Here is a 17,783-nt window from a genome sequence, read left to right as displayed (position 1 = left end):
ATTCTCAATCACTGGGGAATAATCTTAATGTACTTCCCCCTACTGTTTATGTCTTTATGCAAACAGTGTCTCCTTAACAATGCCCATTGCAGCTAATTTGCAACTACAGATCTCAAAAATATTGTCTTCTAAAGTTTTAATAGAGCCCCATGCAACTTAATTATCCATTATTGGCAGCTTCTCTCCTGGGGTGATTAGTTGGATGAAGCTAGTGAACTTTGAAACTGCAAAATCTCAGATGGAAAGATGATTAGTTTATTTAGCAAGAGACTGGGATAGGAGGGAATGATGGGACTCCCTTGACTCATCTTTGATCAACTTGTTTTCTCTATGGCAGGCTATTTCTTTGCATGTAAGAATCTCATTTAAAGTTTTGTTGGAGAGTTCTCCCTAACTGGAACAGTCCCTGTGTAAAGTTCACATGAATATGAATGAAAAATGAATTCATCCATTCATCAGTGTACTTTTCAGATTTTAGTCTCTTCTTCTTAATAGGTCTCCTGATGTTACCGAAATCCATTCCGGGCACTCTGCAAGGCTGCCCATTTCCTCTCAAGTTCCTGCCAGCTGAAGTGGTTTATCATGTTTTGATTCCCAAAAGGAAAAAAGGATAATTGAAAATCAATGTGGAGTCACATCAGAGACATTTTTTTGACATTATGATACTCTAGTTAACTCTATTTACATGCAAAAGACAGATGGCAATAATAGATTGCTATGTCCTAAGAAAGTTAAGGCCTTGTGAGATTAGACCACAGAATACGGTGATATATTAAAATAAATGAAACAGAGTGGTCATTGAGATTAGCAGTCTAAAATCTTGCATCTTGTCTAGACAAACAATACAATCCAGCACATGCCTACTCAAAGCAACACCCTCAGAATTCAATCGACTTACTCCCAAGTAAGTCTGCATTAACTTTAAAGCCTAAGTATGGCTAACTTACTGGTTCATAAATATTCCTTATGAATTTAAAAGAGGAAGCAATATGGAGATATATATATACCAGTATTGCTTTCCAATATTGGGTCTGGTGACTTCTGTTTCAGTGTATCTGAAGAAGCTCGTACCAATAACTAACTGAGTTGGTCTCTAAGGTGCTACTGGAAGAATTTATTTTATTTTATTTATTTATTTTTATTTTGTTTCAATAGTAAAACGTTTACTCAGAAGTGCCACTTAGGCCAATGGTACAGTTGTAGCCTTAAATCAATCTCCCCCCCCCCCTTTTTTGGCCTCAGTGGGACAATTCTGCAGAGCAGCATACATGGCTTTCCCCCACCAACTATCGCTTTTACCATAACCCTGTGAGGTAGGCTAGGTGCAAGGTCTTGTTTTAGTGCTTTCTGGGCATTCTATTTTTAAAGCACACTTGAGTCCCTGATCCTCTTTTTCCTCGTATGGAGCATCTTAGCATTCACCTTTTTTTTTTTTTTTTTAACAGAGAACTGACTGTCAAGTGTGGCCCACGGTGCCTAGTGTTCAGGATTCCCTTTGAGAAGGAGCGCCGAAGACGCGCGCTCGGGAGAGTTCCGCGCTCCGACTCGCCTCTGCGCATGCAGTGGCGTAGCGTGGGTTGTCAGCACCCGGGGCAAGGCAAGTAATTTGCGTCCCCTAACCCATGGATTTGCGCCCCCTAACCTGTGGATTTGCGCCCTCTAACCCTAACCCCCAGGTGTTGCGCCCGGCCCCCCTGCACCCCCCACGCTACGCCACTGTGCGCATGGGAAACGGCGTTGGCTGACCCGTTTGCTCGCGCTTGCGACGAGGACAGCCAGTCTGAGCCCACCGCCGATCCGATGCTACTGGAACGGCTTGCCGGCTTCCTTACGGAGCTCGGGAAAGCCGCAGTCTTACGTACACATTAAGCACCATTGAACCCAGAGCGATCAGCTGCAAGTAAACAGCGGTTGCAAGTCAAAGGATTGGGTTGCATAAGGCTGATTTGCACAGGCCTCGTTCCTTCTCCGTTGGGCTCGGTCAGAGGACAGAATCATCCTGCTAGTCGGACAACGCGAAGCGCATCAGCGGCGGATTAATATGGTTTCCAGATATTGTATTTTTTAAAAATGAACAATTTCTGTAATGCTCCCCCCCGCAGATCTCAGCTCTGGCGGTTCCAGTAGGTCTTCTGAAGTGGTCGTGGCCCCAGATAAAGAGCCTTATCTTATTGTTCACGCCTACTTTTGTGCATATTGACTACTCGCAAGCAAGCCCATTGAGTTCAATGAGGGGGGCGTAAATGCGCATCGGAATATTTGCAATCGTGTAAACGCGTCAGAGACATCTAGGGCGCAATGCTGCCCACACTGACTTTTCCAAGAGGCTTACTTCCGCGTAGACATGTAACTGTGTACTGCTACTCGCCGATGATAAACTACAAGCCCCATAAATCAGAGCGGCACAGCAGGGACGTAATTTTCGCGCCTGCGTAGTTCAGGGCTGGAGGCGCGGTGGGACCAGAGGTTCCGTCCTTTCCGTTGCTCAATGAAACCTTCCTGATGGAGCGCCGGAGCTTTTGATGGTGCTGCGCAAGCGCTGTGGCTGGAGCTGGCACGATGGAGCATCCGCGGCTGCTACAAGTTGCAAGCCTGTTTCTGTTTGTTCTGTGCTGGGGGAAGAGCTCGGCTGGTGAGTCTGGAGTAAATGCCGCCGGGATCCTGATTTGCAGAGGGGTCGCGCCCCCCGTTGGCATGTGCGCAGCTCCGGCGCGCGGCTTTCTTGTCCTTGCTCCTCGTTGTTACAGCTTTGTTAACAGTAGGCTGCTCTGTGTGTGTGTTTGTGTGTGTGTTTGTGTGTGTGTGTGTGTGTGAGAGAGAGAGAGAGAGAGAGAGAGAGAGAGAGAGAGAGCGCGCGCTATAAACACCGGCGTAGAAGGGTCTTGCAATCTTGGATCGTCGCCTCCGGTCCCGGTTCTTGCCACATGGAGCGATGCGTGCCCAAAGGCAAAACTGATACTTCCTAAGTGGCTCCCTTCTCTTTGTCCCGCAGAAATTCTGAAGTCTCCGAGAACTTCCCTACTTAACTGCTCAAGAAGCGCTGCTGCGGCTGGTGGGGGCAGTACTGTTCAGCAAACAGGAATTGATTTTCCCGACTCAAAATATTAACTGCTTGTGTGTGTGTGTGTGTGTGTGTGTGTGTTGGGGGGGAGGAAGGAAGGAAGGCCCTGATGAAACTCATACCCTTAAAAAACACATGGGGGTCTTCTTTGTCTTGGAACTTGTGTTTCCCCCTCCTGCCAGAGTAATGGCAAAGCGGACTTGCAAGCAAAATGAAATGAGTGTCTCAATTTTAGACACTCTTGGAGTGCAGTGTTTTCTTCAAACATTTGGGAGTAAGGGTAAAGTTGCTCTTGCAACATTAATATGTCAGAACTTGTGACATGCTACACAGTCCACTTCTGCTGGTGATAGCAGACTCTTTGTGGGGCTTGGCATTCTCTTCCAAAGCTCCAACCCATGCATCTCGGTCAGGCAATCTGGTCTAGAAATGGAAGGATGTGCATGGATTGAACAGCAGCATTTTTTTAAAAAGAAAACCTTCACTTTGTGTAAGTGTACTAACTCAAACAGGCAAAACAGTTTTAATGCCTGCCTTCTTTTTCCTGTGGTGCAATCTATGCATGCTAAGTCAGAAGTAAGTCCCCACACCATGTTCAGTGGGCTTGCTTGGGTAAGTCAGTGTGTTTTAGGACTTATTTATATATTGAATTTCTATCCTGCTCTTCCTTCCAAAGGAGCCCAGGGCAGTAAACAACAAGAGCTAAATCAATAAAAACATCCGAAAAACAATTCCAGTGCCAGCACAGATTGGGCGAAATCTCAACCTAAAAGGCTCGTTGACAGAGGAAGGTCCTTGGTAGGCACTGAAAAGACAAGGAAGCAGCACCTGACTGATATTCAAGGATTGTAACTTTTTTATGTTGCTGAAGCTGGGTTTCTGGGTTTAAAGCAACTTTCTTGTAAGACAGGCTACCCTTTCATCACTAGATTAGGTCTCAGAAACAAGCCTGCCACTATACCAGTCTCATGTGGAAATGTGTTGCCAGAAAGCTACAAAACCAAGACCCTCAACCTCCCACATCGTTGCTGGTCTGAAGGTCCATGAAGTTACCACCTTGCTGAAGCTAAACAGATCGAGGCCTGGTTAGTGCCTGGATGGGTGGCCTCCTAGGAGCAACATGCACCACCTTCAGTTCCATGACAGTAGAAAGTCTAGAAGGAAATAGAATTAAATAAATATACAATAAAATCCTTCCCTTCCTCCAAAGAGTTCAGGGCAGTATAAATTAATGATAGAAGAAAGTTGACAAATACTCGTTACTGAGAAATGCAACTCTTTGAGAAGGGATTCAGTAAGGAAATACCATTATACATTCAGGGGAGTGTTGAGAAGTTCTGGAGGGCAAATAAATGGTGGGGGAATTTGGCCAGGTCCCCCCACAAGGGATTCACAGCATTTTCCTTGAAGGTGCTGTGGTTAAGTCACTGAACAGGAAGCTGGATCCAGATTCATTCTCAACACACAGGACAAAGCCTTGGCTACCCTGCCTTGATCCTGTGTGGGTGGGCAGTGGGACCCCTTGATGATTGTGTCAAGATTGGCCAGAATTTAATCCTCCTTATGTATGTTTCAGATACAAAATGGAGCAAATTCCTGGTTCAGATAGATAGAGCTGTGGAGAACTACAAACCATGTATGCAGGCAAACTGCAGCTGTCATCAAAGGTAAGGGGCCAGCATCTCTCACAATCCAATTAATATTTACAGTGTGATATAACTCACCAACTCAAGGTTGAAGGTGTTACCCTAAGTATGCTGAATTATAAGCACCTCATGTTATTGGGGATCATTTGCAACAACCTCGTTATTGGGAAGCAGATGATGTGTGCCAATTGTGACGGTTTCTTTTAAAGAATAAATAGCATGGGTGGTGCCCTGCTTGAGATTGAGAACAGATGCGTGGGTTAATCCATCTGAGGTCCCAGTCTGGATTAGCACCTGCCACTGGCTTTTAACAATTTTTGCACATGCAATTTGTTCACACAGTTGCTAACTGCATGGCATGTCTAGTTGGAACTTGTGCTGTCTTGAAATAGTAATATTTAACATCGTAACCACCACCATCTGTTTATGAATCGCTTGTTACGGATGACAGAGCCTCACAGTGATAAAGCACTAAACACAACAAAATATCAGCTTGAAATATAGCACCTTAAAATGTCAATCCACAGTCAGTCGGATGAAGGATGGTATACCAATTTAATAAATAACAACTATAACACAGAAAAATCCCCCCCAACACAGAATTGAATTAATATTCCAATATTAATTCCTATATTTAATATTTAATGACACAGGGTCATTAAAAATAGGTTCTGATTATTTGTGTGTATCTATTGACCAAACGTAGAGAGGAAATATAGCGTCTTTGTTGGAAGTATAGTAATATTGTTACTAGGTGGACCCAGTGGTGTTAATAGTTTAAAGTAGCTCCCTGTTTCAGTCCCCTCTCTCTCTGTGCAAGGCAGCAAGTTCAGTATTCCACTAAAGTGATTGTATTGAACCATCCCATGCTAAAATCCCTTCCTGGAATGACTTAGCTCTTTATACTAATTTTCCTTAATGTGTTTAATGATGGGTGGAATCTTTCTTCCCTCAGAGTTAGGGAACAGGACTTGGCTCCCTTCCGAGAGGGGATCTCCAAGGAGCTGCTGTCAGAAGCAATCAGTCGAAGGCTTGGGACACACTACCAGATCATTGAGAAGAAGTTGTACCGTGAACATGATTGCATGTTCCCTGCAAGGTGAGAGCAATACGGAATGTATCAGAGAGAGAGAGAGAAACAGGAAAATCTCCCTAGCCTCCTTAACCTATGGGTCACTGAGCAGAAAACATTTGAAAGGGCTAAATTCCAGTGTAAGAGGAAGAAACTGATGAGGCATTGCTTTGCCTGAAATGTAGAAATTGCATTTGCTTTTGTGAGAAATCAATATTGACATGGCACTTTAGTTGTACGAGGGGGTGATGCGGGTTAGAAGCTGAAAGAAATCGGCAATAAATGCCTCTTGGGAGCAAGGATAATGGAAAGGGATAACTTGCTGAGTTGTCTAAAAACAGTTGTTTGGGTGTCAGAAGGAGCTTGTGTCTGCGCCCAGCTTGGTTTATAGTTGTAGTAAAGAGCAAACAACACCAGCATTGCAATGTGTCCCTATTGCTTTCCTGTTTCATTTCAGTTCCTGGGCTTTTTGTGTGGTCATGCTGTTCCTATGGGTATAACAGCCTTTCTCTGTCCTCTGTTTGGCTGCTTCCCTTCAAGTCTATCTAGAGAGACCCCATTAGCCTTTTATCAATTGCCTTGCATTCAACCGACTATTTCCTTCACCATCTCTGCTGCTTGTGTGGTGTGCCTTCATTCAAGTCTTGGTCTTCAAGACACGGACACTTTACCTTCAGTGTGGTGTAGTGGTTTGGTGCTTGACTAGGGTTGGTGAGACCTATGTTCAAAACCTCACACAACAGCAAAACTCAACTAGAAGACATAACCTACCGTACGGGGAAGATAAAAGTGCAGGCTGGGGAGGAAAACCTGTAGTTCTTGAGGGAAGGAGTAATACAAAAATAATGGGTGGGAGTCAACAAAGTTTTACACAGAGTAGGCCCATTGAAATTAAAGGGACAAACTTAGTCACATTTACACTTCTTCAGATACATGCACACGAAAGCTCATACTTAGAACTAACTTAGTTGGTCTTTAAGGTGCTACTGGAAGGATTTTTTTTATTTTGTTTTGACTATGGCAGACCAACACGGCTACCCATCTGTAACTCATTAATTTTAGTGGGTCTACTCTGAGTAAGATGCAGTTGAACGCTATCTGTGATAGAAAAAATGCTATATACACATTCTCAATAATCCTTACAGCATCCCTCCATATCCAGTTAGTGTAATTTTTCTTCTGTTGAATTGTATGGAGCCCTATAAGTGCAAATGTGAGGCAGAGGAAGACTGCTGAAGGGGAGAAGGAGAGGTGGGGAGTTTCTTTCTTGGGACCACCTGGGAAGTTTGTGGGTGAGGCTCAAGCTCAGGACTTATTGGCTCTTAACTCAAGCACTTAACACTGGTGTATCCCTCCCATCTCAGGCGGGCTGTTCTCTGAATCTTTTTGAGCTTATTTTCACAATATAACTGAGTTTAAGGTATCAGTCCTTACAGCACAGAGTCCTAACATATGGACAAGTAATTCCATCGACATTGTCTATAAAATTTTCAAGCGTTCACCCATAGGTAGCCAAAACAGCACTACCCATGCACAAGGAGGTGATATTGGCAGACTTGGGGGAAACTGCTTTGAGGTTCCATTACAATAAATCAGTAGGGATATTTACTTCAATAAAAACTGAATAAAACCCCAATATTTGCATAAGTACAAATTTTGGCATCTGTCTGTTTCATGACACAATGGAAAGAGTTTGCTATCAGGGTTAAAGTCAAACCGTTGGATAATTACAGTGCGTGCTGTGGCTGTAGAGACCGATACGGGAGAGACATGTTTCATTGCAGCTGGGGCAGATGAAAGCATCCAGTTATCCTGCTGCAGATGCACCATGGTGTTTCTTCTCTCTGCTCTTCTCCTAGCGGTGATTTCTCCTCTGGTCACGGCTGTGAATACATGACCTGACTGTCTGTCTTCAGGCACTACAGTTGTCTGCAAGGGATTCCCACACACCAGGGTTGATGTTGATGTCACGTTTTCAGACATCTTTGTAACACAGAGTTGGTGTGCCAACAGGCCTGGTGCTTGAAGCCAGCTCCACAAAATGCATTAGTACGTATTAGTTAGTGGCCAGAGCACACGAACTATCTTTTGCAGGAGAAATCTGAAAACTGAGTAGGAAGGGAAATGAAATGGAGGGTGACCGATTAAGGCATGGCTGGGACTTCATTTTCTTACAGGTCTCACTTGGTATGAGTAATTCTCAAGGCCACCCCTTGCACGTATTGCTATCCACAGGTGCAGTGGGGTTGAACACTTCATCCTTGAGATCATTAACAACCTCCCGGATATGGAGATGGTGATCAATGTGCGTGACTACCCCCAAGTGCCCAAGTGGATGAAACCAAAGATACCAATCTTCTCTTTCAGTAAGGTGAGAGAGCTCCTTGGTCATACTTGGTGGGGACAGCTAATACGCTTATTTGAATATCTTGCATTACGGAGATATTTTGCAGGAACTAATGTGCTTCTGTCTGTCCATTTTCTGAAAGACGTTGGAATACTATGATATTATGTACCCTGCTTGGACATTTTGGGAAGGCGGACCAGCTGTTTGGCCAATTTATCCAACAGGCTTAGGACGTTGGGATCTAATGAGAGAGAGCCTCAAAAGGTATGTTTCTGGAGAGAAGGATGAAGCTTCACTCCTCAGTCTGACGTGCGTTTCCTAAGAAATCAATCATACTTTGTAAGATGGAAGTATGCATGACATCATAACTGGCAGTGATTCACAAGCTTTGTAAGTTGTGAGGGACATCTAAGCTAGCTGAGGCTGCGGCCCTATGCCCACTTACCTGTGAGGGAGCTCCATCAAATCCAATGGGACTAACCTCTAAGTACACATGTAAGGGATTGCACTGCTAATTTGGGGGGACTTTAAACAAGCCAAATTGGTGCAAATCCAAACAGGAGTTAGCATATGGGCAGCGATAACTTTGCAGACATCCACCGTAAGATGAAAGAGTTTTGGTATTTTTGTGAGTGTCTGTTAAGGGGAACTTCAGCTTCTCTGCATAACAACTCAAACTTGCTATGATCCCCTCTTTTTCACAGCCTTTAATGGCATAGAGGCTGCCATTGTTGCTTTCTAGAACATCCTGCAGTGATGGAAATAAATACATTGATTCCCAAATATGACACAAACTGACCAGTTTCTCTCCAGTGTCATCAATTTTAGATGTGAAAGAAGTGGCACATTAATCAAATGGTAAAATGCCTTGCTAGAATAATGGGTGATGCAACTAATAGCATGGAGCAGAGTTTATTTAGTTGAGGTTACTTAACCTAAAACCAAGAAGGGATTCAGAGAAATAGGATGGATTTCTTTGCTTCTCTTACTAAGGTGTTATATGTTCATGTTTTTAACATCATGTACTGATCAAACTCTCCTTAGCTCTGCAGAAAAATGGCCCTGGAAGAAGAAAATTTCGAAAGCCTATTTCCGAGGGTCCAGGTGGGTTAGCTCAGTTCCCACTTCCTAACACTGATATACTACCAATGATTTGTATAGTGATAAAACCAGGGCTTTAACAAGACTAGGGCTATGTACTGTGTTGCCCAGGAAGATTTAATGTTTACAAATGATATAAACAGGGCTCCAACACATTCTCAACAGGGGTTGATATTTTCATTTCAGAACAGAGCAATTGTTACCTAGTAAAACAGCTGTTGTTGTTGTTGTTTAGTCATTTAGTCGTGTCCGACTCTTCGTGACCCCATGGACCAGAGCACACCAGGCACTCCTGTCTTCCACTGCCTCCAGCAGTTTGGTCAAACTCATGCTGGTAGCTTTGAGAACACTGTCCAACCATCTCGTCCTCTGTCGTCCCCTTTTCCTTGTGCCCTCAATCTTTCCCAACATCAGGGTCTTTTCCAGGGAGTCACAAAACAGCTGTACTATGTACTAACATTCTCATTTGTTGATCGTCTTTCCTGCATTCGGGTAACTATTAGTGTGCAGCCACTGTTCCAAATATTTTACTCAAAACATACTCAAAACAAAAGACCCCCAAATGATTTCCATATACAAGATACAGAGCAGCTTAGGCTTTGCTGAGGTGGAGGAGATGCTAGTTTCCTGCACTTCTTGTTCATGTTCTTCTCTGCTTTATTATATTCAAACATAACTTTCATACTTTCTTGATGACAGGATGACTTGTGGGTTTTTTGTGTGTGTTTGGATGCAGTGAAGAAGCAAAAATACATTCTAGATCTTTTGTATCTCAGGGGTGGAAAACCTGTGGCTTTCCAGATGTTGGACTAGAGTTCCCATCAGCCCCAATGAGCATGGTCAGTGGTCTGGATGATGGGAGTTGTAGTCCAGCAACATCTGGAGGGGTAAACATTCCTCACACTGGCTTATATCTGCAATGATGTGTTATGTATTCATCTAATTATTGATGGAGTTCAGCTTCCTACCATCGTTCCTGCGGCATATCAGTAAATTAAATAAGTTTGTCTTCCATGGAGAACATCGTTTAACAGATTTATGTGTGGTTTCACTGGTAGGACAAGTTCAGAGCGGGATCCCCTCATTCTTCTTTCTCGAGAAAATCCAGACCTTGTTGATGCAGAGTACACGAAGAACCAAGCCTGGAAATCCGAAAAAGTAATTACTCTTGAAGGCAGCTCTTTCCTTTCTCTTAGAAAAGGGGTGTTCTGTTGTTTCAAAGTCTGGCTTCAGCAGGAAGAGAGCCCCTGTTTTTCAGGACACATTCATAAGATCACACACTGATATCCTGGAATAATGACCCCTCTGTGGTTCCATACTTGCCAAGACTAGCACAGGTTAAGAACCTCACTTCAACAATAAGTATGAATTGAAAGGATGGGGGAAATGTCTCCTGTTGACTACTTGTTAGTTCTCCTGGGAGCCCAGTGTAAAAGTGCCATTGGATATGTGAAAAGGAAAGGAAAAACTTAACTGTGGGAGATTATTCGCAAGTAGTGTTGTGTTTAAATTAGGTGCTGGGAACTACATTTATGGCAGTAAGACATTGGAGCATCATACAGCCAGAGCCCTGGATTCATGTCGTGCTGATGGCACTTTGATTTAATTATGAAGCCTAATGTCACACACTTTTTCTGGGAGAGTGTGTGAGGGGGAATACATTGTCTTAAGACACGGGTGGGGGATGTTTTTCCAGACTGAGGGCCACATTCCCTTCTGGGCAGCTTTCCAGGGGCCACATGTTAGGGCCAGAGGAAAAAGTAGGCAGAGGAAGAAATGTGACTGGACTTGCTCCTGCACACACCCACAATGTCTTCCCTATCCCCCATCCATCCAGGCAAGCAGTGGTGGTGGTGGTGGTGGTGGTGGTGGGGAATTATGAAAGTTCAAGGACATTTCAGGCAGGGAAAAGAACTCAAGGAGGGTCCAGAGGAAGGCTGGTGAGGGGTGGAGCTTGGGAAGTGGGTGTGTGGCTGAGGAGGAAGTGTGAAATCTTAAGGGGTGACTAATCTTAAGCATTGCCTTAATTTATTGGTTGTGCCCCAGTAGCAGGGTTGCCATATGTTTGAAATTCTGGACATAGCCAGAGTACTGCAGTCAGAAGCAGCATCTGGGCAAAGCTCAACAACAACAACAACAACAATTTTATTATTTATACCCTGCCTATCTGGCTGGGTTTCCCCAGCCACTCTGGGTGGCTTTCAGCACAACTTTTCCAGCAGTGTCCAGATTTTCACTTTTTAAAATATGGCAACCCTACCCAATAGGAATGTGTCAGATAGGCAAATTCTTTTTTGGTTGAGTGTCCCATAGCTTGTTGGCTGATTTGATTTTCATTGAGATGCTTGGTTTTGCATCTACCTTATGACATAACTAATCATTCTCGTGCTCTGGTTTTATTTTGTGGCTTGCCAGTTGTGTCTCTCTGCCATCCTCTAGTTACGTTGTGACTGAGTGGCATGTTCTATAGGATGTAATTTGGAACTTCTCTACTTAATATCTGCATTGCATTTCATGGTGCAGAAGAGGAAATAACCAGGACTGTAGTGGAATTGTCACTTAGATGAAGGTGATGGTTTGCTGTGAACCTTAATGATCCAATGAGCTTGTAACTGACCTACCCACTGCTCTGCATTGTGAGGAAACATTATGCAGCTCCAGCCTCTTTGTAAGGAACATGTGACAAGAGGACTTTGGGCTGGCACTAAAATAAGTATGACGGTTCATATATACACATGCCAAGAAATGGATTAGGAGAAACCACTGCTTTTTGCAATCATAAAACAAAAATTTAATATGTACCTTAAGCCCGTGCATGTTTACTTAGAAGTAAACCCAGTTGAGTTCAATAAGGCTTAGTTCTAAGTAAACGTGTACAGGACTGCATCCTTAGAAATATTTGGACTATTACATTTTCTGTGATAGGTTCCAGGTTTATTTAGATTTCCTTAGGAACAGGGAGTCTAATTTTGTGCCTTCTGAAAATAAATCTTAACAGAGAAACTGTCCTTGCACTTATGGTGTTTCACTTTGGTTGTAGTCAGTAGGTAGATGATATATAACAACAACTTAAAATAAATATATATGTATATATTGTTCTTAAAGGACACTCTTGGGAAACCACCAGCTAAGGAAATTGCACTAACAGACCACTGTAAATACAAGTAAGTAACTGTGTCAGGCTGCAATTCTATTCATAAATACGTCAGGAAAGTCCATTGAACATAATAGAATTTACTTCTGAGTAGACATGCGCAGGATTGAACTGTCCGTCTAGAATTTATTGGGACTGTTTTCATCTCTCTCTCTTGTTTTATGTTAAAATAGATACTGGAAAAGTCTTTAGACCATAAAGATGTTAAATTAACCATTAGTTGCAAGACAAGGCATCTTCATGCTGCTGCCATTGGCACCTTTTGCCTTACCCTGAATTGTTTCACAAGCAGGAATATGTGCATTCTGTTTGTGCCTTGGAGAATTGCTTGTCCGCTCCACCCTTATGAAAACTTTCTGTCACACAGTTGTGTTAGTTATTGTAATTTAAGGAAGGCATTCAAGGAATCCCAAAGAACCACTATATCCCCTGGGTGCTACTAAGGATAATAAGTAGCTGATATGATTATACTCTGCGGAATATCAGCAGCTCTTCTGGTAAAGCAAACCGAAGGCACTCTCATCTTCGGTCCCTCGAGTATGTCTGTGAGATATTTCAGTGCCACATGTAGATGATGATCCTGCAATACTAGTGTGTTAAATGACTTCCCTGAGGTCTTTTGGGAAGAGCAGAATGGTGCCTGGAATAGAAATTATGGATTCTGGCATGGAGGTTTTTTAAAGCAGAATAACTTCTGCATTTGTGTTTTGATGCTGCATCCTGCCATCTCCCTGACTTTTAAGGACAAAAACTTTGGCAACTAATGTTCAGGCACTGTTGTGTTTTTATCTAAAGTATTTTTTAGATAAATGTACTCTTGTAGACTATTTATTTATAGGAACTCACTATAAGGGCCAGGATTGAAACCAAAATGCAAGCCAACACCATAGATCATTATTTCCCAAACTTGGATCTCCAGCTTGTTTTTGGACTACAATTCGCATCATCTCTATCTAGCAGGACTAGTGGCCAGGGATGATGGGAATTGTAGTCTAAAAAACACTTGGAAACCCAAATTTGGGAAGCACTGCCATAGATGGAGCAACTGTGGTTACGGAAGTTTAGATTTGCCGTATTTGTCTTTCGATACTCTGTGGCAAGAGTCAAATGGCGTATGTTCTTCCCACATGACCCTTCTGTAAAGCAATTAATGTAGTACATAAGCAAGTTGAGGAAGAAAAGCCATGCCCTTCTCATAGAACTATATGAAGGCGACCTAACAGATCTTCGGAAATAGGCAGCTTACTGCCCTCCAGACACTGGACTACAATTCCCATCAACTCTGGCCCCATTGGCCCCACTGGCTGGGGGTGATGGGAGTTGTAGTCCAACTATGTCTGGCAGGCACCTTGTTGGCTAACTTTGATCTAGTCCCGCTTGAACAATGATCAGATCTTTAAAGAGAGTGCAAGCATTTATTTAATTGTTGTGAATTATTCAAAAAAAGTTTGAATCTCTAGAAGAATAAAATTCACCAAAAGCTTAATATCCCAGTTTTGTTCAATGATTAAGTAAGTGCACTGGTTGCTGGAGGAGAGGGAATATTATAAGATGGTGTCTGTTTTTATTATACAGATACCTCTTCAACTTCCGAGGTGTGGCTGCCAGTTTCCGCTTCAAGCATCTCTTTTTGTGCAACTCGCTGGTGTTTCACGTTGGGGAAGACTGGCTGGAGTTCTTCTACCCTCAGCTGAAACCTTGGGTTCACTACATCCCAGTCAAATCAGATCTCTCTGATGTCAGGTGAGAAGTTGAAACTGAAGCTGGAGTGGCATATTAACTGCTCCTTGTGTACTGAGATAGAAACATCAATGTACCATGGGAGCTTCCAGACCAGCTGTTTGTTGAACATCCTTGCTGATACATTCACTTGGAGGTTATACAATTTTGCCCACTTTGTTTCAGGGAGCTGCTACAGTTTGTGAGAGAAAATGACGAGGTAGCCCAAGAAATTTCAAAGAGGTAAGTTTTCCTTATATGTAACCTTATATGTAGCTTCCATGAGGCAATTATTCCCAATGCAGAGCACCAGCTGTTGTGATGACTGGCAGAGGTCATAATAGCTTTCGAAAGTAAAACTTGCAAAGGCTGAAGGGCAATGATATTCAGAACCCTTTTAAACAGCCAGTGAAATTCCATCCCAAATTCCTTCCTTCAGTGGTGATATTAAGTGTGGTATCGTGTTCAGAAATGTATTCTCCTAAGTCATACTTTGAGCTGACCTGTTGAAATCAGTGGACATGACTAACTTAAATTCAATGATTTCAGTGACTCTGACTTATGTATACAGGTCAACCCACCCCAACAAAACCCTGATTGGGTATGTGCTTTTGTGCAATGAGGGGTGGGGAATATACCTAACCTTCAAATAATTGTAAGGAATGTTCAGCATAAGGTTGGGCATTATTATGAGGGGAACGGAGGAGATAGTTTACTGTTTGTTGCTTTGGAAAAGAGGACCACTCCTGAAAGGGAAAGTTACTATGCGGATCAGTGGTTTTTAGTAGTTCTTGAATTAAAAAAATCATTGACTTTTTATGTAAAGGAAGAATGCACTCCCAGTTCTTCTCCCTTTTAGCCGTGGATGGAAGTTTCAAGACATGAGTTGAACATTCCTGTGCCTGATGTTGAGCCTGGGAAAGATGGGCATGGTTTGCCCACAAGGCCCTGGCAGGCCGATCTCTGAGACCTGGCGGGCATAGTTAGTCCTGTGGGTCAAAGGTCTTCCACCTCTGGGATCTTCAACATAATCAAGATGAAAATCCTGTGGCACCTTAAACACACAGAGATGTGCTGAGGTTAAGATATGGGGATTGAATGTACCTTCCAAATGTACAAAAACTGCCCATGAAAGCTTATCCCACAAAATGTTAATCCTTACCATGTCTTATAATTCCTTGCATTTGCTGAAAGTGACTGGTTTGGTTTCTGTACTGTAGTTTCTCCCTACAAACATTATTGCTGTTCTCTTTAAAATCAAATTAACTATCATAACTTCATGCCCAAGGAAACCTGAGAGCTCTAGCTTAATGGGGCAGATAATTTTCTGTTAGCGATCCCTAGCCCTTCCCTCACAGCACTCCCGTTCCTTGAAGAGATGCACTGATCATTAAGCCAGTTTTCATCCTTAGTTCTTGAGGTATGAAAGCCACTAACTGTTGTCATCCTCTTTGCTTGTCTTTCTTGCCTCTAGAGGTCGCCAGTTCATCATGAACCACTTGCGAATGGAGGATATCTCTTGTTACTGGGAGAGACTTCTGACTGAATACTCCAAAACCCTAACTTACAAAGTTAAACGAAAGAGTCACTACAGTGAGATTTCATCCAGAAACTTGAAAACAGAACTGTAAAAATATTTTTTAAAACTGTTCCATTTCCAGTTCAGGACCAAGACTTGTGGACACTGTGAAATCCAAAGAGCAGAACGGTTTTCTTCAAGCTTAGAGGAAAGAAAGTGTTGTTGTTACTTACTGTATTAAACTATTTTATCAAATCTGGAATTTTCTTTAATATTATGGAAAGTAGATTTTTCCAGAAGTGTTCAGATATGTGGGAATCCAAAGTTCCACTGAATTCTAGTATTGCTTTGCGGTGAAATCCTTTTGAAAAGGGAACTGATGTTCCGTGATGTTTAACTGACGCACCATTTAACACCAGATTAATCCTATGGAGTGGGCTGTAGTTTCTTACTGGTGAGTGAATCATTTCATGAATCATCATGGATGCAACATTTAATAATGTGATCTGTGTAGCGTTTGGACAATAGTTCTTTGCAAACTCCGAGTCTTTATTGTTGCAAAACATCAATGTGGTACACAGCAATATGAAAAACTTTTTAAAGCAATTCAAAATAATCATTAAAATGAATGATTACACAACCCTAATTAATATAATAATTTTATTATTTATACCCCGCCCATCTGGCTGGGTTTTCCTGGCCACTCTGGGCGGTTCCCAACAGAACACTAAAAACAGAATACAGTGGCACCTCTGGTTACGAACTTAATTCATTCCGGAGGTCCATTCTTAACCTGAAACTGTTCTTAACCTTAGGTACCACTTTAGCTAATGGGGCCTCTCGCTGCCACCGCGCGATTTCTGTTCTCATCCTGGGGCAAAGTTCTTAACCTGAGGTACTACTTCCAGGTTAGTGGAGTTTGTAACCCAAAGTGTTTGTAACCCAAGGTAGCACTGTAAAACTTCAAACATTAAAAACTTCCCTAGGCTAGGCTGAGAAATGCTGACCAACCCAGCTTTATGGAGTTCATGACTGAGTGAGGCAAAGTTAGACAGTATGTGGGAGATCTATGGTCAGAAACTCTCACTCCCCTGCTTTTCTTCTTATTACTAATTAACAGCCTGACGTAGCCACCTTTGAAGATTGGGGAAGTGATTCTAAAGACAGAGGTTTTACTCTTTTCCTGATCTGAACTACTTCCCCAAAGCTGCTATTAGCTAGAGAGAGGAAAAAGACTAGCACAGCTTCTTCGTTCACTCTTGTTTGTGAAAAGCCACCTTGCCACTTCTATTCAAGGACTTATTTCCACGTCGCTGCAAAATCTGGGGAGGAATGGGAAACTTTGCAGTGCTATGGAGCAAATGGCAGCCCTGCAAAAGATGGTAGTTAAGCCATTCCACCTCCACATGGAAATAGCTTGAGAAGTGCACAGCCAAATTGTGTGTCCCATCCCTCACATCTCAAATATAGTCCGAGTTTCTGGCAAATGACCTCATAGTTCACTTTGCATAAATCAACAGTGTCTGTTCAGTGGTAGTGTGCTGGCAAATTCAGAAGTACAGGGTCCCTTCATGATAGTGTGGTATAGTGGTTAAGAGTGCTGAACTAGTGCTGGGGAGACCTAGGTTCAAATCCCCACTCAGCTATGAAGCTCACCTTTTTATTTAACTTTTTTTTTTTTTAAGTGTACCATCTGGAGATCTCAGGGTGGTTCACAATATTAAAATACAAAATACATAATAAAAACAAGAAAAAACCCACAAACCAATAACCGTCCCCCTCCCCACATCCTCCTATAAACACATTTAAAAGGGATATAAGATGTCAATCAGCCAAAGGCCTGATTGAAGAGAAATGTTTTTGTCTGGCACCTAGAGGTGTATAATGAAGGCGCCAGCTGAACCTTCCTAGGGAGAGCATTCCACAAACGGAGCCGCCTCCGAAAAGGCCTGTTCCTAAGTTGCATAGCTGTCAACTTTTCCATTTTCTTGCGAGGAATCCTATTCGGAATAAGGGAATTTCCCTTTAAAAAAGGGAAAAGTTGACAGCTATGCTGAGTTGCCATGCTCTGAACCTTTCAGGCACACAAAGAAGGGCCTTAGATGGTAATCACAGGATCTGGGTAGGTTCATATGCAGAGTAGTCCCTAAGGTGTTTTGGTCCT

General features: G+C 42.7%; 1 protein-coding gene across 3 annotated transcripts in view; it reads left to right on the top strand.

The window, feature by feature from the left end:
• The window catches only part of POGLUT1 (protein O-glucosyltransferase 1), a 366,888-nt gene extending 351,014 nt beyond the window's left edge, over window positions 1-15,874 (top strand). Inside the window, exons 1-12 of one of the 3 annotated variants that reach the window (XM_081858524.1) lie at window positions 2,481-2,632; window positions 3,738-3,859; window positions 4,638-4,728; window positions 5,663-5,806; window positions 8,015-8,150; window positions 8,269-8,390; window positions 9,171-9,230; window positions 10,286-10,385; window positions 12,333-12,391; window positions 13,957-14,124; window positions 14,287-14,343; window positions 15,575-15,874. In XM_081858524.1, coding sequence (XP_081714650.1) covers window positions 4,700-4,728; window positions 5,663-5,806; window positions 8,015-8,150; window positions 8,269-8,390; window positions 9,171-9,230; window positions 10,286-10,385; window positions 12,333-12,391; window positions 13,957-14,124; window positions 14,287-14,343; window positions 15,575-15,731 — 1,032 coding nt within the window. In that variant the 5' untranslated portion in view covers window positions 2,481-2,632; window positions 3,738-3,859; window positions 4,638-4,699 and the 3' untranslated portion in view covers window positions 15,732-15,874. Of the gene's footprint in view, window positions 1-2,440; window positions 2,633-3,737; window positions 3,860-4,609; window positions 4,729-5,662; window positions 5,807-8,014; window positions 8,151-8,268; window positions 8,391-9,170; window positions 9,231-10,285; window positions 10,386-12,332; window positions 12,392-13,956; window positions 14,125-14,286; window positions 14,344-15,574 lie in introns of those variants that run through there. The other 2 variants (XM_081858522.1, XM_081858523.1) reach the window with 2 other exon arrangements.
• Window positions 15,875-17,783: the final 1,909 nt, after the last annotated feature.

Source organism: Podarcis erhardii (genome assembly GCF_964252035.2).
Source record: "Podarcis erhardii genome assembly, chromosome: 4".
NCBI classification, from domain to species: domain Eukaryota; kingdom Metazoa; phylum Chordata; class Lepidosauria; order Squamata; family Lacertidae; genus Podarcis; species Podarcis erhardii.
The sequence above is the reverse complement of the archived record's forward strand: the minus strand, read 5'-3'. Positions and strand labels throughout refer to the sequence as shown.